The sequence below is a fragment of the Peromyscus californicus genome, unplaced genomic scaffold (genome assembly GCF_007827085.1).
Source record: "Peromyscus californicus insignis strain IS unplaced genomic scaffold, ASM782708v3 Scaffold_4__1_contigs__length_199733344, whole genome shotgun sequence".
In the NCBI taxonomy this organism is placed as follows: domain Eukaryota; kingdom Metazoa; phylum Chordata; class Mammalia; order Rodentia; family Cricetidae; genus Peromyscus; species Peromyscus californicus.
In genome coordinates, this window is record NW_026294562.1 from 162,969,836 (window position 1) to 162,989,967 (window position 20,132).

Genomic DNA, 20,132 nt, shown 5'->3' on the forward strand with positions numbered 1-20,132 from the left:
GAGAAGGAAAGAGTTAGCCAGGCATGGTGGCACACGCCTTTAATCCCAGCCCTCAGGAGGCACAGGCAGGCAGATCTCTGTGAGTTCGAGGCCAGCCTGGTCTACAGAGTGAGTTCCAGGACAGCCAGGACTACACAGGGAAACCTTGTTTCAAGCAAGCAAGCAAACAAACACAAAAAAGAAAGAAGAGAAGAAGAAGGAAGGCAGAGGAGAAGGAAGGCCGTGCTGCATAGGAGGGAGCCTGTGAGTGGGCCCTGGGCTCAGGCTGCCTGGGGTGTGTTCTCAGGCACCTCCTAGTTTCTCTTTCTCCACCTGCCCCCCATTTCCTGGCTCAAGAGGACTCACTGGCAGTTGGAAAGGAAGTAGGAAAAATAAAATCTCCAAACCAGCTAAGACTGACAACTCACTGCTGCCACTTCCCAGCAGCACTTGAGAGTCTGAGGCAGAAGGACTGCCATGAGTTCAAGGCTAGCCTGGGCTACACAAGGAGACCCTGTCTGGAGAGGTGGCTCAGTGGTTAAAAATGCATGCTGCTCCATTCCCCATCCAGCTGATTGGGGTTTAGCTCTCAGCACCCACACTGGGCAGCTCACAACTGCCTATAGCTACAGACTGAGGGGTCTGACTTTCCTGGCCTCTGTGGGCATCCACACTCTTGGGCGCACACACAAACACACACATATACAGAAATACACAAAATAAAATAAGTTAATTAATCTTTGAAAAAAATCAACAAACGGCCATTCCCCTCATACAATCCCTCCACAGAACAGACAGCTCCTACCAATCTCATCCCCCAGCTGCCCCTAATTTATAGACACTGCAGCTTCTCTGGGTCTTGTTGAGTAAGCGGCAAGGTAGGTAGCCTTTGAGCTCGGGTTGCCTGGTCCCTACTTTCCTGGCCCTGGTCCCCTCTTGAGGCTTCTGGCTCAGATCTCCCCGATGCTGCTTGGATGCCCCTTGTCGCCTCAGCGTTTGATGCCACTGATGTCTTTGGCTCCTACATGTCCTCCTAGAGTGATCCCACACACTGGGAGTTTCCACTCCCAAGCCCCTGTCTTGTGAGAACCACAAGTCCTCACAGGACTGTAAGGCATGGCGGAGGGGACTGCCTTGGGTCTTTGTGGGCTACAAACAACTCCTGCTTTTTTTTTTTTTTTTTTTTTTTCCTGAGACACGATTACTCTGTGTAGCCCTGGCTGTCCTGGAACTCACTCTGTAGACCAGGCTGGCCTTGAACTCAGAGATCCACCTGCTTCTGCCTCCTGAGTGCTGGGATCTAAGATGTGAGCCACCAGCTCCTGGCCATCTCTTGCTTCTTACCTCTACTCTGCCCACTTGAGCTCCAGGTAGGCACCACTGGCCTCTTTATTGCTTAAAACCTATCTATTATTGCTTAATAGATTCTCCAGCAGAGAACCCAGCTCCATGGTAAAAGTCTGTGAAATCTCCCTCAGTGTTGAGCTGTAAAACCAGAGATAGAAACTGCTGGGAAGGTTGGGCATTCCAACTGTTCAAGAGGTAGGGGCAAGAGGATCCTAAGTTCAAGGCCAGCGTGGACAACTTAGCAAGATTATGTCCCTAAATAAAAAGTAAAAAGACAGTGGGAGTGGGTCCATGGATAAAGTCACTTGCTGCCAAGTCTGAGGACTTGAGTTCCATCCCTGGGACCGGCATGATGGATGGAAGGCGAGAACCAACTCCATGGAGTTGTCTTCTGACCTCCCTATGTGTGTCGTGACAGTCACAGGTCCGTCCACGAGTACAGAGAAAGAAACAAACATAATAAAATGATTGTAAAGAGAATGCTGGTGGCATGGCTCAGTGGTAAGGCACTTGTGAGGCTCAGTGTTCAGTACCTAACACCAGAAAAAAATAAAAGCACCCTAAGACATTACTGGGTGGGAAGAGTTCTCTACACCCAGGCACACAAGCCGGTGGCTTCTCTGGCTGTCTGCTCTAGACTTCCTGAAGCTGGGGTGCTCATTAAGCCTCCCAGCTACAGAGGGCTGCAGTCCTTCTATGTTCTGCCCCTTCCCACCTTCCTTATACCCAAATTTAGGGAAGGAGAGATTCCCTTTCTGTCATTGAGATCTTGGCTTCACACTAATTACATCTGGGTGATCTTAGGCAACCCTCTTAATTTCCCAGGGTCTCAGTTTCTTCGATGGGATGCTGATATTTGGGCATTCATCTGCGTTCCTCTCACTGGTCAGGCCACAAGGAGGATTAACTCAAACAATACTCGGAAGATACGCTGCTAGCATGGATGAAAAACTTGGGCTCCTTGTCACAATGGTTCTGCCACCTGTCCTTGCCTTGCCCACCTCCCGAATCTCTCTCCTCTTATCTCCTCCTCCTCCTTTCTTAAAAGACAAGGTCCTCATGTAGCCTTGTCTGGCCTTGAACTCGCTCTGTAGCCAAGAATGACCTTGATCTCTCCATCCTCTGCTCCAGAGTGCTGGGATATCTGGCTGGTGTGGTGTAGGGCTTCATGCATGCCAGGAAAGCTCTCAACACTGAGCCATGCCCCCAGGTTTATTCTGTCCTTTACAGTCCTCCAGATCCATGTGAGGCTGTGAGGCTTCATTCATATAAAGCACGCTCCATCACCAACCCCATTATCTAGAACATTCCAAGAGCTGCATCTTGCTGAGTCTCCTTTAGCCCAAATTAAATCCTGGACAGTTTGCATCACATAATCTAGAACAGATCATGGCTCACCTGTTCTTATTTAAGAGGCTTAAAAATGGAAACGTTTGTTGCCTCTGGGGTGTGGTAGGATGAGGTGCTGCCCTTCGCCCTATGGGATTCTGCCGATGCCCTCTGTCCACCACGCCTGGTGCCTCCTGAAGTCCTGACTCACCCCAAGATCAAAGGTTTCCTAATCTCACTCTTCAGTTTACTCTTTCATTCCTGGCCATTGCTCTAGAGTTTCCTACACCTGTCCGTGACAGGCTGTCATGGTGCCCAGGACAGGAAAGATCTGAAGATGGACCATGGCAATCTGGGTTTTGTGGGCTACTCCCTTTCCCCTCCAGGAACCCTAAACAGCTGAGGTTTGAATTTCAAAATTACATCTTGAAGCCTGAGAAGCAGTTTGGCCAATAAAAGAGAGAGCAGAGATTGCCAGGGAGGGGGAAGGGAAGCACACAGACCCAGAGATGGGCTATGGGTATGGGGGGGCCCACTGTGGGAGAGGAGAGCTGGGATGTGGGGAGCAGATGAGGGGGCTCATACCTGTTTCTACCTCAAACCAGATCCACCCTGTTCTGATTCCTGTTACATATTTAGGCTCAGGAAATTCCATCTGAACAAAACAATTCAAAACCTTAAAACAGCTTCAGAGGCCATAGCCCTGGTTGCTGGGGAACCATAGAAGACATAAAGTCGGGACTAGGGTGGACTTGGGGTTTAGAAATGAAGCTTTCTGGAAGTTTCCACAGAGAAAAAAAAATCCCAAAACAGGATGTGCAAAGGCACCAGGGCAGGGAGGATGGGGTGTGACTAGGGAACCCAAAGTCGTGGGGTGAATGGAATGCAGGGGAGAGGACAGCCATGGGGTGGGGGTGGGGCCCGGAGGGGCCTGGATGCTAGCAGGATGGGTGAGGCCGCACTGCGCCGCCGACCGCTGGGTCGGGAGGCTGGGGAGAGGCTCCAGAGGGGCATGATGGGCCGCAGAAGAGTCTGGGACAGGGAGGTGTGAGGTGGGTACTGACAGGCCATGGAGACACCAGGAAAAGTGGGAAGCAGGGCTGTGGAGAGAGGCCACAAGAGGAGGAGGAGGAACTGAAGCCCGTCCATGTCCAGAGTGACAGTGCTGAGGTACGGAGAGAGCAAATGACGACACTCACTTGCAGAAAACAGGCATTCCAGGAACTTGGCCCGAGTGGGCAGAAGAGCAGAGGAAGGTGCCAGGTCAGAGAAGGGCTGAAGGCAGGTACAGAGAAGAGAATGTTCAACCAAAGCCCGGGGTCCAGAGATGCCAGGAGGCTTGTCTAGGTCACACAGCAATCAGGACTCAACTACCTGGTCCCTGGAGTTCCTCAGTGCCTCTCCACACCCTGGCTCCTGGCTGAGGCAGGGGAAGGGAGGACTTGGAACAGTACCATATTGGAGTGAAGTAACCGGGGTGAGGACAGGGCTTAGTTGTCGCCCTCCTGCAAGCGAGCGCGCCCACACACACCCACTCACATACAGCTCGGGGTACCAGAGGGTCCTGGGAGGGCACAAGAGTCCTGCCTTGTAAGAGTGTAAAAGGAGTTGATGGTGAGGTCGTCAGCTCACTGTGCGATCTGAGGGGAGCTACAAACGCTTTCTGGGTTTCTGCCTGCTTAGTCGAAGGGAAGCCAAGGGGAGGGGCGTGGAGAGGTTTCAAAGGCACCAGGAGAGGGGGCTCGTGATCAGATCACTTCCTGCCCTGCCTCAGTTTCTCCATCTGGTAAGTGGGTACTCTCCGAGTGTCCCGCTTATCTCCAGGAACAGAGGAACTATGCACACTCCCTACATGAGGAGAGAGGTCGGCCCTAATCCTCTTGGTGTCCAAGACCCATTTTCCCCTCCGTGAGCATCCCATGCTCCCTGATGTCTCCTAGATGGAGTAGGAGCACATGAGAAGTGAGCTTTATTGGGGGTCCCCAGCTGATGTAGGATTCAGCAACCTTGGTCTTTCGCAGCTTCTAGGGACCAGGCTCCCAGTTCCCCTTACCCAATTTAGGTTAGCAAAGGCCCTGCCCCCCTCCCCACAACAGAACAACCGGAGCGCGAGAGAGGCATCCCATGCCTCAATGAATCCAGTGGGGGTCCCTCCCTGGCCAGGGCCTGACCCCACCCTCCCCAGGCCCTGGCAAGCTCGCCGGCCGCCTCACCTAATTTCGGAGACACTGTCCTCGAACGTGCCCCACAGGGCCGGCGGCTGTGGCCCGTCCATGGCGGGCAGGGCAGGAGCTAGCCGGGCGGGCGTCGGGGCCAGGTGCGCAGCGTCTGCGGCGCCCGCCAGTGCCAGGTGCCTACCAGGCCGGCCCAGGGGAGGGGCACAGCCGGTTCTCCCAGCTGCTGCCCACGCCTCCTGCCGGCGGCGGCAGGGAGGGAGAGGCTGGTGCCCTCCCAGGGCGAGGGTGGAGGCTCCACGCGACCAGAGTCCAGGGCCAGCTGTGGGGACTTCCGGCTGTCCCCCGGTGGCTGCGGCAGCCCAGCCTAGCTGCTGTCACCGGCCAGCCGCCCTCTTCGTTTTGAAAGTTTTGCCGCGCACCTCCTGCGGTGCTGGGCCCTGGGCGTGCTGGGGAAGAGCAGTGTCCACCTTGTGGTCTGAGTTTCTAAGATGGAGAGACAAGAGACAGGTGCAGCCAGGGCAGGACAAAAGGATTACTACCGTCAGAGATAAGGACAGAGACAGAGAGACAGAGAGCATCTCAGAGGCAGAAAGAGGGACCGAGACAGTGAGAGACACAGAGACAGAGAGCATCTCAGAGGCAGAAAGAGGGACCGAGACAGTGAGAGACACAGAGACAGAGAGCATCTCAGAGGCAGAAAGAGGGACCGAGACAGTGAGAGACACAGAGACTCACAGAGATAGTCAAAGACGGGGAGAGGCAGAAACAGTGAGAAAGATATGCACAGATGGTCAGAAACAGAGACAGAGAAGCACACAGAGACAGTGGGAGACAAGCAGAGAGACAAACAGACAGAGACACCCTTCCTAAAGGCTTTGTTTATCACCTACGTCACAAGGACAGGACTGCCCCATGTGTATCAGCTACAGCTTCCCAAGGAAGAACTTGGGGTGTTGGAGACCTGCTGGTGGACCGAGCCGCTGCCCAGAGAGAGGAGCGAGGGACGGGGGTGGATGCCAGGGTCAGTTGAGTCTCTGAGCACATGGAAGGCGGTGAGCAGATTCAGAACTTACAAGAGGGCTTCAGAACCTGAGGGGCACAGAGGGACATCTCAGGCAACGATGATGGGAGGGATGTTGATGGAGGCCGCCATGCCCCCGATATAGTAGGGGCCGTGGGCACCTGGGCTCCAGGAAGAGATTTGAGGGTGGAGACCGCAGCAGAGGAAGGGGCCTCACAGCACCTGGAGTGGGTGGAGGAGCAAAGCTCCAGTGAGAGCATTCCCCACCCTACCCCCCAGCCACCTGCTTTGGTGTGAATACGATTTCTTCTCTGGAAGAGCTCAAGCCCCAAAGCCTTTGTTGCTGGTATTATGAGAGTGGAAACTTAATCCAACCATGATGTGTAGAGGCCAGGCCTTTGGGAAGTGATTAGGCGAGATTAGGTCACCAAGGTGGAGCCCCTTCCCCCCAACATCCCAGGTGGCTTTAGGAGAGGTTTAGGCCTGCTCCTTCCAGGTCTGGGAGCCAAAACCAACCTTTTTCCTTATAAAACAGCCTGACTCCAGTATTTTCTTATATTAATGAAAAGCTGACTAATAAACATCCATTGAATCATTCATTCCTCCATTCACAAATCTACCCATTCACACACTGACCCACCCATTCACCAGCTCATTTACTCCACCCACTCATGAATCCATCCTCCTGTACATTCATACATTCATCTATCCACACTCCAATATACCCAGTCATCTGTTCACTTATCTATTCATATATCTGCCCACTCACCCACCCATCTACACACCACCCCCTACCCATCTGTCCATCTATCAATGTATGCACATTACATCCATGCAAGCACCCACTTACCCATTCATTCATTCATTCATTCATTCATTCATTCATTCACCAATCCATCCATGCACCTATCTATCTGTCTACATATCGATACACTCATTCGTATATCTACTAACTTATCTGTTCATTCATCCACACATCCACTCATCTTCCTTCTATCTCTCTATCTATTCACCCAGCTTCCCACCCATCTAATCTTGAATCTATCAACACTTCAATCCATTTACCCATCCATCCATCCACTAATCTACCCATCCACCCATTACTCACTCACCCATCTACAGATCCACCTACTCATCTACCATTCATTTATACATTCACTGATACACCCATCTACTCATCTACTCATCTACTCATTTATCAGTCCATCTATGAGTCTATCATTGAACTCAATCCATCCACCTACCCACTTATCCACCATTGATCCTCCTACCCATCTATCCATTCACCGTCCATCTATCCATTGTTGCTCCTATATATCCACCTACCCACCTATTCATCATCCATCTACCCTTGATGCATCCATCCACTCACTGATCCATATCTGCAGCCACCCACCAATGCAACCATTTAACCGCCCATCCATCTATCTACTCTTGCTGCATTCCTCTGCTCATGTGCCCATTCATCTATCTATCTACCCATATACCTACCAAACCCTTTAATCATTTATCCGTTCACTCACTCAACCACCTATCAGTAAATCCATCCTTATACTCACCGACTTATCCATCCATCTGTCCTCCCATTCACTCATCCGCACATCCAATCATTTATTCCTCAGTGAACATACCCATCCATCCAATCATCCATTCACCAAACCATTCATCTGATAATCATACATTCACATCATCCATCTACCCGTTTATCCATCGACCCATCCGTGCATCTGCCCACCAACCAATCTTTCCACTCATCTACTCACTTACATTCCTACCCGCCCACCCCTTCATCCCCCATCCATGGACATACCCACTACTTCATTCTCCCAGCCATGTACAAGTGTTCCATCTGCCATCCACTCATACACACATCCTCCCTCCGTCCTTCCACCCATCCACACATATTCATCCACATACCCACATCCATCCAACCACCTGTCCATCTTTGTGTTCATCCATCCAGTCACAGACCCAACCAGACCCAATCATTGATCTACCACCATTCATTCAGCTATCAATATTTTCTAAATTTTATTTTATTGCGTGGGTGGTTTTTTTTTTTTTTTTTTTTTTTTTTTTTGGTTTTTCAAACAGGGTTTCTCTGTGTAGCTTTGCGCCTTTCCTGGAACTCACTTGGCAGTCCAGGCTGGCCTCGAACTCACAGAGATCCACCTGCCTCTGCCTCCCGAGTGCTGGGATTAAAGGCGTGAGCCACCACCGCCCGGCACGTGGGTATTTTTGCCTGCATTTATATCTGTGCACCACATTTATGCCTGATGCCTAAGGAAGCCAGAAGAAGGCATCAGATCCCCTGGGACTTGAGTTACAGATGCTTGTTAGCTACTGTGTGGGTGCTGGGAACTGAACCTGGGTCCTCTGGAAGAGTAACAAGTGCTCTTTACCAGTGAGCCATCTCTCTAGCTCTAGATATCAATCTTTCAATTTATCAGTCCAGTCACCCACACATACAGCTATCCATCCATCTATCTATCAACTCATCCCACCCACCTCTCTATCCAAATCAATCCATCCTTTATTCATCCATCCACCTGCCCTCCCTTCAGCTAGTCTCTGGAGAGGCCCACAGTGAGTCAGGTAAGTAGACATAGCTCTGAGCTAATCTGACTATTTAGAACTTGAATTGAGGTACATGTCGTTAAGAAAGTACAAACTTTCAATTATAGTCCTTTCAATTAATTTAAATAGCAGCATGCTTTGCTGAGATTACACGCTAATTAAACCATTGAAAATTGGGCATTAGACCTATACAATATCTCAATAAATTTGATATGAATTGTATGTTGAAATAATCTTAGATTAAATAAGTTACATTTCCAAAATTAATTTCACACATCTTTTTTCAACGTTCAAAAATAATTTTTGAAGATTTTACTTTATTTTTTAAGTTATATATATATGTCTGTGTTTGGGAATGTGCACGTGAGTACAGGGGTGCCCAAGGAAGCTAGAAGAGGGCATTGGATCCCCTAGAACTGGAGTCACAGATAGTTGTGAGCTCTGGTCCTCTGTGAGGGAAGTGTGTGCCCTTAACTCTCCAACCTTTTTTCACTTTAAAAAAAATATGATGTGGTGATGCTGCAGAAACGGCTCACTGGTTGAGAGCACAGAGAGCCAGGTGTGGTGGTACATGCCTTCAACCCAGCATTGAGAAGGCAGATGCGGGTGGATCACTGAGAATTTGAGAGTAGATTATCTCCTGTCTGCATAGCCAGTTCCAGGACTACACACAGAAACCCTGTACAAAAAAAAAGTAAAGAAAAAAAGAAAAGGAAAGAAAGAAAGAAGGAAGGAATGAGAAAGAGAAAGAGAGACAGACAGACAGAGACAGAGAGACAGACAGAGAGACAGACAGATAGACAGGCTCCAGGGCATCTGACACCATCTTCTGGTCTCCAAAGGCATGCACTCACGTACACAAACCCACACATATTACTAACTAAACCTAAAGATAATTTTTTGTTTGTTTGTTTGTTTTGAGACAGGGTTTCTCTGTGTAGCCCTGGCTGTCCTGGAAATTACTCTGTAGACCAGGCTGGCCTCAAATTCAGAGATCTGCCTGCCTCTGCCTCTCAAGTGCTGGGATTAAAGGTGTGTGTCACTATGTCCAGTAATAAAATTTTTTTTTTTTTTTTTTTTTTTTTGGTTTTTCGAGACAGGGTTTCTCTGTGTAGCTTTGCGCCTTTCCTGGTACTCGCTTTGGAGACCAGGCTGGCCTCGAACTCACAGAGATCCGCCTGGCTCTGCCTCCCGAGTGCTGGGATTAAAGGCGTGCGCCACCACCGCCCGGCAAAATATTTTTGATAGGCATTAAAAACACGGTGTGGTGATGCACGTTTGTGACTTCACACTCCAGAGGCTGGAGCGGGAGTCTTGATTTTGAAGTCAGTCTTTGTTATACAGAATGAGGCCCTGTCTCAAAAGTGATCACAAAGTGTTAAGAGTTATGTGATGGGGGCTGGAGAAAACAGCTCAGCAGTTAAAAGCACTGGCTGCTTTTGCAGAGGACCCAGGTTCAGTTCACAACCACCTTCAACTCTAGTTCCAGGAAATCTGATGCCTTCTTCTGACCTCTGAGGGCACCAGGCACATACATAGTACACAGACATACATGCAGGCAAAATACTCATACTCATGTGTAAAATAAAATAAAATAAATTTAAAAAGAAAAGCTACATGATAGATTAGGTAGGAAATAGCTCAGTTTGTAAAGTACTTTTGCTGGGCAAACACGAAGACCTGAATTTGGACCCTCACAAGCCAGGTAAAAAGCTAGATCTGGCAGTAAGTGCCTGTGGTCTCCAGCACTGAGGTAAGAGGTTGGGGCTTGCTGATCAGCCTGTCTATTCTTACCAGGGAGTCCCAGGTCACAGTGACAGAGACAGAGACCCTGTCTCCATACAAAGGTGGATGGCTCCATACAAAGACAGCTGGAGTTGAATGCTGGCCTGTACACACACACACACACACACACACACACACACACACACACACACACGAATACATTGTTGCAGATAGGTAGATGAACGGGTTGGAGGGATGCCTGTATAGGTAGGCACGATGATGTCCATGTGTCTCCTGATTGTGGTTTCAGCCTGTATAGGGAAAACTGCGGGCAGATGGTACAGCAGGGCGAGATCTGAGTGGACAGGCCTGGTGGGACAAAGGCTGGAGAGATGCTCGGGGGGCGGGGGGGGTTGTCCCTCCAGCCACAGAGGGAAGCCTTGTTGTTCTGGCCATGGATGGTGACATCTGGAGACATATCCATCCCTGGTGACAGTGGGGATGGGCATCCCTGGCCCAGAGCTCAGTGTCATTTCTTCGCTTCCTCTAGCTGTGTGTTAGGCCCTTCCCCCAGCACAGCAGTGTGCCGTTTTGCTGATGGAGTTCACGTGTGGGAGAGGGAGGTCACTGGGTCATGAGGCCATGTATCCAAAGAATCAGGCCATTATCACCTTCAGAGCCCAGCCTTTCCATTAAAATCCAGTAATTGCCAAAAATACCAGGAGCGCTCAGTCTGTGAGAGGCAGGGCTCCCCAGAGGGCGAGGCTGGGGCTTCAATCCTGAGTCAGGGAGGAGGAACCTGAACGGGGTGGGGATGGGACAGGGCAGGGATGAGTCTGGGTTCCCAGAGCTCCAGGACCCAGACAGCTGAAAATGAACATTGAACACCCCAGTCCTGGAAATGGAAAATTATGGGAGAAGTCCCGCTGTCCCCAGGCTACTGTAGGGTCCCTCTGGGGGAGGAAATGAAGACCTCACACAGGGTGGGGTGAGAGGTGGGCCGCTGACACCCCGAGTTGGCTCTACTTGCCTTCTGTCCCCCCTCTAATCAGCCAGTCCATCATGAGGTGGGTGGTGTGGCAGAAACCCCACCTTCTCTCCACCCTGATAGCTCCATGCAGAGGAGCTGCCGCCCTGGGCACCCCCACCCAGCCCTGCTTCACCACTGCACGGGGTTCAAGGCCACGCAGAAGCCCCACACCTGTCACCGCTCAGGAGGAATGGCCTGGCCTAGGGCTGGTGGACACCGAGAGGGATGCTCAGAACAAGAAAACCTGGGTCCTGATAGGCCGCCTGGCCACAGAGGAGATCGGTGGAGGCAGACAGGTATGCAGAGAACAGAAAAGGTAAGAATGCCCAGGGATTCACTGGGGGAGTGTGTGAGCCAGAGCGTGGGGCCTGGGTCTAGTCTGAGGGAGGAGGTCTGGACCCCTGCATCTGACCAAGAAAGGCTGGGTCTAGACCCACAGGTCCGAGGGAGAGGAATTTCACTTGTGCCAGGGAGGAGACAGGCACAGCCTGTTTTAAATACGGGTGTGGCATGGGGGGGTTGTCGGGTTTGCAGGAGGGCCAGGGATCAAGGCGCTACCTCTCCCTCCACGGGACCCAAGACTGTCTTAGCACCTTTCCGGTGCAGTCAATGCCAGACGCAGGGACCAGCCAAACCCGCTGTACCAGTTAGGCACCCCCGTGTCCCCCTCCCCATCCTCTCCTTCCCCTGCAGTGTCTCCCGCAAGGCCCAGCCCAAGAAAGGGTGCGTAGGCAGACTCAAGTGGGAGAACAGGACGCCCCAATTCCTGGCTCAGCCTTCCACCTCCTGCCTCCTGGCGGCCCATCCCTGCCCCACACCCCTGCCTTCAGGGGCCTGTGCTTCCTCCTTGTCCCTTGGTTCCCCAAAACCTGTTGCTCCAAAGTTCCACCTCCCTCTTTCTTCCTGTTCCCTGTGCACTCTGAGTTACTCACTAGATGCTCTGCAGAGCATCTGCTGTGTGCCTGGCCCTGTTCACGGCTCTTGGACGGACCGGGGGAAGAAATGATAATGGCCCAGAGAGGCTGAGGCAGGAGGAACCCTGCAAGGTCCAGGCCATCTGGGGTACTTAGTAAATTCCAAACCACGCAGAGCTCTGGAGTAGGACTTAGTCTCAAAAAATTTAAAACTTCCAACCAGGAGGTGGAGACAGAAGGATAGGGCATTCAAGGTCTGCTACATGGTGAGTTCTAGGCCAGCCTGAGCTACATGAGACCCTACTTAAAAACAAACAAACAACAACAACAACCACCACCCCCCGCCAGCGGGGATGGAGAGATGGCTGCATGGTCCAGAGCAGGTATTGCTCTGGCAGAGGACCCAAGTTCAGTCCCCAGTGCTCATGTGAGGTGCCTCTTTCTTTCTTTCTTTCTTTTCTTTTTCTTTTTTTCTTTTTTCTTTTTTCTTTTTCCAGACAGGGTTTCTCTGTGTAGCGTTGGAGCCTGTCCTGGATCTCGCTCTGTAGTCCAGGCTGGCCTCGAACTCACAGAGTTCCGCCTGGCTCTGCCTCTTGAGTGCTGGGATTAAAGGCGTGCGCCGCCACCACCGCCCGGCCATGAGGTGTCTCTTATCCACCTGCAACCCCAGCCCCAAGAATCTGATGCCCACTTCTGCCCGCCTTGAGCACCTGAACTCATGTGCACATACCCAGCACAGACACACAAGCATACACATAAATAAAAACAAACCTCACTAAATTTAAATGTGTTCTGTTACAGCAGCGTACACTGTTGATACAATGTTGAAAAGGAGACACAACACCAGACAGTCACAGGAATTGACACGAAGGGACAAGTAATGGAAGAAGATTCAGGGCAGCCGAGGGGCCTGGACTGTTCACCTGGGCAGTTTAGCTCGGCCTGTGGGGCATCTGGGCACAGGTGACCTTGCAGTCACGATACCAACTGTAGCTGACTGGAGACATGTTACAGGCATGGGGAAGAGCCAGTGTGGAGGCCCTGTGGTCACAGGGACCTAGAGAGCTGAAGGAAAGTGGGGGGTTGGTGTGGCTGTGGCTGAGGACAAATGGAGAGCTGAGACTCCATACAGAGCTGTGTGTCAATTATAAATGACATCCCTTCTCAAGTGAAAAAAAAATTAGAGTTTTTATTTTTGCTGGGTGCCACATGCTTGTAATGCAGAGGCAGGAGGATCTCTGCAAGTTTGAAGCCAACCAGGGCAACATAGTGAGAGCCTTCATCAAAAAAAAAAAAAAAAAAAAGACTTATTTTTTTTTCTAAATTATGCATATGTGTGTGTGCGTATGAGTGCAGCTGCCTTCGGAGGCCAGAAGAGAGTTGTTGGGTCCCCTGGAGGTGGAGTTATAGGTGAGTGTGAGTGTGCAACGTGGGTGCTGGGAACCAAACTTGGATTTTTTTTTTTTTTTTATTTTTTGACCCAGGGTTTCTCTGTGTAGTTTTGGTGCCTGTCCTGGATCTCACTTTGTTCACCAGGCTGGCCTTGAACTCACAGAGATCCGCCTGCCTCTGCCTCCCGAGTGCTGGGATTAAAGGCGTGCGCCACCACCGCCCGGCCAGTACATGCACTTAACTACTGAGTCATTTCTTCAGCTTCTCAAATTAATTTTAAAATAATATTAGCTATCAGTGACGCTTGATGGTGCTTGTCTATAATCTCAGCACCCAGGAGGCTGAGTCCAGGAGATCTTGAAATCAAGGGCCACCTGGCTATGCGACAGGACCGAGATTCAACACAGACAAGGCAGTTTGTGTGTGGTTCTGCAACCCTGTGACTGGGAATACAGCATCAGGGAGAAAAATAAGACAGGCAGGAGACTTTAGGGGTCGGGGACCAGCTACATTGAATTTCTATTAACTGAGTGCAGGGGCTGCAGAAATGGCCGTCCTTTCCGAGGACTGGAGTTTGGGTCCAAGCATCCTCTGACGCTCTCTTCTGGCCTCTCACAGACACTTACACGCATGCGTATGCCTCCATGCAGCGGTCCACATAAACAAATGATACAGTAATATCCCTAACAGTGTGTGCACCGACATCTGAACATCTTCCCGGTAGAGGAAGGAAACGGGGCAGGGTAGGGTGGCTTAAGAGGAGACGGTGGACCGGGATTGTAAGGCGGCGCCTCCCAGTGGGCAGAACGGAGCCGGACTGTCCAGGCCCCCTTCTCCCAACGGAGGGAAACTGGGGAGCCTTGCCAACAACACTCAGGCTGGTACCAGCACAAGGACAAATACCCAGGAACACAGCCCCCTGCCACAAGATGGTCGGTTTCATTGGTCAAACACACAGGTGGGACGTCCTCAGTGTTCACTCCTGGAAGAGATGAACAAAGCTACTTAGTAACTGCCCGGAAGCCCTCCTGAGGCCACCCCTCGTCCACAGAGGCAGACCTGACACAGGGTGCCACATATTCCAGCTGGTGTCAAGCTGTTTGAGGCCCCGGTGAGAGCAACGAATTGGGCATAAGGCAAAAATGTTGTGAGTCCTTCCAGGATCACAAGAAGCACCTGCGCTCCTGGGACCCTAAGCTTTACCCAATGCAAAGCTGTTCTCGTTTATTTCTGCAATGCTGGCATCAAACCCAAGGTGTTACATGGGTAGGCAAGCGCTCTGCACCGAACTCTCTCTGGTTTACAGTGCCGCACCTGTAATTTTTCATTTTGAGACGGAGAGTCTCGCTAAGTTACCTGGCCGACCCTTGAACTCCCATCTTCCCGCTTCTGCCTCCCAATTGCTGAGGATTTGGGCAACATCACCACAAGGAGAATTAATCGTAAACAGGAGCTACAAGGACAGAATCTCAGGTCTGATTTGGGACACACCTGCTGACCTGTAAGGTGTGCTCTGGGGCTGCGGTTTAAAATAATGAGTGGCTAACATGCCGTCCCCATCTGTAATCCCAGCACGCAGGAGGTGGAAGCAGGCAGATCAGCTCAAGGCCATCCTTACCTGCATAGTGAGCATGTGACCAGCCTGGATTACATGAGACCTTGTCTCTCACAAAACCCAAAACCAACCAAAACAAAATAATCCATATCAGCAGCCTTCATTCCTGGCTCTCCTGCCTCAGGTTGAAGGAGCCTGGGTTGGAGGTCCAGGTACTCTCTGTGCTGCAGGTAGGATTCCTGGGATCCACAAACTTGCGTAATAAACAATTGCCTGTTTTTCTCCCTGATCTGCAGGTGAAGTTGCCCCTCATCGCCCCTTGCCTGAAAAGCCTCTCTGTTCCTAAGGCAGCTGTACGGTTAGCATTGCCCCTTCCTCATGCCCTTTAGACCCGGCCCTTCCTATTGGGAGGTGAGGTTTACATCTTTGGCACTTTGAACCCAAGGCTCCTGTGATTATTAGGATTCAGCGGAAGTAATAAAAAGTCCTGATTGGGCTGGGTGTGGTGGCACACGCTTATAATCTCAGCTCTCTGAAGATGGAGCTGGGAGGGTCATCCTCTACTACGCAGTGAGTTTGAGGTCACTGTGGGTAACATGAAGCCAAGTCATGCTTTGTTCTTTAGGGACCAGTCTTACTACTCAGTCTCCATGCTGTGAGGAAACCCAAGAATCCCCGAAAGAGGAAGCTTCCATCAAGAGGAGTGAGGCCCCACCCGAGCCCTGGAGCTGTGAGCCAACACTGAATGAATCCCCAGCTTCCAGGGAGAGCTGTATCCACTGAGCTCCACCCAGACTGCAGAGGCCACAGCAGAGTGAGGAGTTGCAGTCAGGGTCACAGGTCCAGGTGGTACATAATACCCAGCACTTGGTAATCAGCATGGAAAGCACAGTCACAATGCAGGCCAAAGGCCACAGCCCCAGTTACATGACTAACACCAGTGAGTTTATTCTGGATTTTCTTACTGTAATCACTCAAACCTCTGATATTTCCAGTCCTGTACTGGCTGCTGCAGATATTTGAAGTCTGGCTTAGCTTCCTCCTCATTTCAAAATAGCAGTTTACAGAAGAAGTCAGTGCACAGAAGTTCAAACACTGGGGAAACGCATCCTGTGTTCCTTTTGATAATTGTGTTTCCTGAGGCTACTTTTGCAACTTGACAAGTTATTTGTATTTATTAAATTTTGCAGTGTTAGGTGTGGAACCCAAGGTTTCAGTCAAGTTCTCTACTGCTGAGCCACATGCCCACCAGCTCTCCACGGTCAGGACAGCTCAGAGAAGGATTTAAAAATGGTGTATATGGGCCGGGCGGTGGTGGCGCACGCCTTTAATCCCAGCACTCGGGAGGCAGAGGCAGGCGGATCTCTGTGAGTTCGAGGCCAGCCTGGGCTACCAAGTGAGTTCCAGGAAAGGCGCAAAGCTACACAGAGAAACCCTGTCTCGAAAAACCAAAAAAAAAAAAAAAAAAAAAAAATGGTGTATATGGGGCCAGGAATAGTGGTGCACACCTTTAATCCCAGCACTCGGGAGGCAGAGGCAGGTAGAGCTCTGTGAGTTCGAGGCCAGCCTGGGCTATAGAGCAAGTTCCAGGAAAGCCAGAGCTACTCAGAGAAACCCTGTCTCGGAAGAAAAAGAAAAGAAAAGAAAAATGAAGGAAGGAAGGAAGGAAGGAAGGAAGGAAGGAAGGAAGGAAGGAAGGAAGGAAGGAAAGATGGAAGGAAGGAAGGAAGAGGGGCCCACTTTGTGGCCCAGGCTGGCTTCCAACCTGTGGGAATCTTCCGGCCCCAGCTTTCTAAGTTTTGGGTTTACAGGTGTGTGCCACTGTCCTGGGTGCATTTTCTACATCTTCATGCAGTACTGCACCTGCAGCAAGAACAGTGGCCGCCATCACTGAACATCTGCTCGGCGATGGCTGCAGGCTGCTTCACTCCGGTGACCTCTGGGACTGCCTGGCAGTGTCACTTTCATTTCACAGATGATATAAAATGGAGAGATCCCGGGCAGGGGGTAGGGAGGTGGAAATCAAACAAACGAGCAAAACCCTGAGTGTCAGAGAGGCTAATGGAGTTACTCAAAGTCACACAGCTTTGGTGGCACAGCTGTGACTCAATGTAGACAGCCCCAACTTTACCCAGAATGCTCTGGTTCTCTCTCCTTCTCTTTCCAGCGTCTCGTGAAGTCCAGACTAGACAGGCTGGCCTCAAATTTGCTGTGTAGCTGAGAATACCCTTCCATTCCTGATCCCCTGTTTCCACGTCCCAAGCACTGGGATCTCATCTAGTTTATGTAATGCTGAGGATGGAAGTCAGGGCCTGGTGCATTCTGGGCAAGAGCTCTCCCACGGTGTCTCTATCTTCTTGAACAATTTTCTTCCCTGATAATAAAGTTTTGAGGGTTCTTATTGAGATAAAGCATACATACATGAGAACATATTCCACATTTACTTTATTTTTAAATTGTACTTTTTTTTTTTTGAGACAGGGTTTCTCTGTGTAGTCCTGGCTGCCTGGAACTCCCTCTGTAGACCAGACTGGCCTGGAACTCAGAAATCTGCCTGCCTCTGCCTTCCGAGTGCTGGGATTAATGGTACACACTAACATGCCTGGCTTTCAAATTACATTTTACTGCTGGTGTGTGTGTGCACACTCAATCATGGCACAAAGGTGGAGGTCAGAATTCAGCTTGCAGGAGTTAGCTTTCTCTTTCCATCATGCTGCTTCTAGAGACTGGTGACAGTTGGAGCCATCTCACCAGGCTTGAGAAGATACTTTAGAAATTTACAGCTTTATCAACCAATTCCTTATATTTTTGCTTAAATTAAAAAATACTTTTGAGTTTTCCTTAAATGTGTGTGTGTGTGTGTGTGTGTATGTGTGTGTGTGTGTGTGTGTGTGTGTGTACAGGTGCCTTGGAAGCATCAAATCCCCTAGAGATGGAGTAGTTACAGGCAGTTATGAGCTGCTTAATATATTGGCAGCTGAACCCAGCCAGGTCCTCTACAAGAGTAAACAGCATTCTTTTCTTTTCTTTCTTCCTTTTTTTCCCCTCCCAAGACAGGGTTTCTCTGTGTAGTTTTGGTACCTGTCCTGGATCTCGATCTGTAGACCAGGCTGGCCTCGAACTCACAGAGATCTGCCTGGCTCTGCCTCCCGAGTGCTGGCATTAAAGGCGTGCACCACCACCACCCAGCTAGAGTAGACAGCGTCCTTAACCGCTGAGTTATCCCTCCAGGCCAATTTTTTAAATATCCGAGACAAAGTCTTGCTATGTAGTTCAGCCATACCTTGAGTTCAAGGCCAGCCAGGGCTACATGGAGAAACTCTATCTTGAAAAACAAACAAACAAAAACCATTTTTGTGTGATATCTGAACTTCTTTATTAATATTAAACATGTAACACAGGGTTTTACCCCAACAACTGCTGTTTCAAAATGGAGGTGATGCTAAAGAAGACTCCCAATAACTGAAACAGCCAGGGTGGGACTGAAAACACCTCGGGGTTTCCGTAGTTACAGTAACAGATTGTAGGACAAACCATCACTACTATTGGTCATGTGACCCTAGCCTGTAGCCTCTCACCTGCATTTGTGACTATGGGCTCCCCATTGAGTACCAAGCACTGAGTACCAAGTACTGTCTACCACACTGGTCCTGACAGCAGCTATTCATTCTGCCCTCAGACCTGCAGTTTGATCAGTGGATACAGCTAATCTCTGTCACCTCTGGGTCCCCTGGGAGATGGGGATCCCACTGGGCTCAAAACTCTGGAAGAATTTTAAGTGGCTGAGGATGACCTTGAACTCCTGATTCTCCTGCTCTGCCTTCTGAGTGCTGGGATTACAGGTGTGCACCGTCACTATGGCTACTTTTCATCTGTTAAACCACGACTCCAGCGCACATCTCATTGGCCAAAAGATATGTCCTAAGTGAGTGTCAAGATTCACTCCCAGCAACTCATGTTCACATTTGCTTACCACTGTGGTATTACTGCTCAAATCCCACCAATTGGGAGACAGAGGCACGAGGATCGGGGGTTTAAGGGCAGCCTGGGCAACCTGGTGAGACAATTTCTCAAAATAAACACTTAAAAGTGGTCTGGAAGCATGGCTCAGCATTAGAGACCTTGCCTGTAACCCACCAGTACAGGCAAGGTCCTACGCTGCAGCCCCACTGGGGAAAAACCAAAGACAGTAATTGACAGAGGGTACCTGGGTAGGTGGTGCAGGTCTGGCCCTCCGACCTGGTGGCAGTTCTAAACAGACACCCCCTCTCCAGCTAGATAAAGCCAGGTGAATAGACCTCAGGTCCTGAGTACAGGGCCATGGCCTGGGAGGAGCTGGGAGGAGCGTCTACTGCCCTGCTCACTGCAGCTCAGGTCTCAAGAAGTGTCCAGGGTCCATGTGAAGGCCTGAGCATCCAGCGGGTGAAACCATAAAGGACATGCACAATAGAGCACTATTCAGCCCTGAAACAAACAGGAAATGCTGTCATCTGCAGCATGGTAGCAGAGCCCAGAGGCCATTGTTGTGTGGAGTGGGACGAGCCAGGTACAGAGACAAGCATGACCTCACAGGTGCACCGTGAAAAGAGGGTGGATGGTGGCCACGGAGGCTGGGGATGGATGTTGAGCAACCAATGGGAGTCAGCAGGAGGAGCAGGTTTGGGTACACTGTGTAGGATGGGGTGACCATAGTCAGAATCATGCACAATATCTTTCAAAGCAGTGGGAAAGAATCCTCACCACAAACAAGGGTTGAGTGTCTGAGGTGAGGGATATGCTGACTCCCCTAATTTAATCGTTACAGGGCTTACACATACTCAAAACCTGATGTCATCATGAATAAGTACATGATGAATGGATGAATGAATGAATGAATGAATGAATGAATGAATGAATGAGTTAATGATGGTCCAAGACACATTCTGGGGTCACCTTTTCTCTCCTTGAACTTAGTGTTTCTCAGATTTCGTAAGGGGACTGTGCAGGCCCAAAGTGACTGAACCATTCTGGAGACCCAGGAACTGACACAATATAGATAATGCGCTCTCCAGAGCTCCTCCTGAAGAGTGGGGTTACCATCTCAGAT

At 50.3% G+C, this 20,132-nt stretch overlaps 2 protein-coding genes and 1 long non-coding RNA gene across 3 annotated transcripts in view; 1 reads left to right on the plus strand and 2 right to left on the minus strand.

Moving 5' to 3' along the window:
- The window catches only part of Sult2b1 (sulfotransferase family 2B member 1), a 30,569-nt gene extending 25,415 nt beyond the window's left edge, over positions 1–5,154 (minus strand). Inside the window, exon 1 of the mRNA XM_052714465.1 lies at positions 4,869–5,154. Coding sequence (XP_052570425.1) covers positions 4,869–4,930 — 62 coding nt within the window. The 5' untranslated portion in view covers positions 4,931–5,154. The remainder of the gene's footprint in view (positions 1–4,868) is intronic.
- LOC128095475 (uncharacterized) lies at positions 1,296–12,766 on the plus strand. The gene is made up of 2 exons (XM_052714459.1): positions 1,296–3,825; positions 11,267–12,766. The coding sequence occupies exons 1-2, from the start codon at positions 3,803–3,805 to the stop codon at positions 12,189–12,191; spliced, it is 948 nt and encodes a 315-aa protein (XP_052570419.1). The 5' UTR covers positions 1,296–3,802; the 3' UTR covers positions 12,192–12,766.
- Positions 12,767–12,859: 93 nt separating this feature from the next.
- LOC128095481 (uncharacterized) lies at positions 12,860–18,731 on the minus strand. The gene is made up of 2 exons (XR_008213256.1): positions 17,178–18,731; positions 12,860–14,473 (listed from the first exon to the last, which is right to left on the minus strand). It is a non-coding gene; the product is annotated as an uncharacterized LOC128095481 (long non-coding RNA).
- Positions 18,732–20,132: the final 1,401 nt, after the last annotated feature.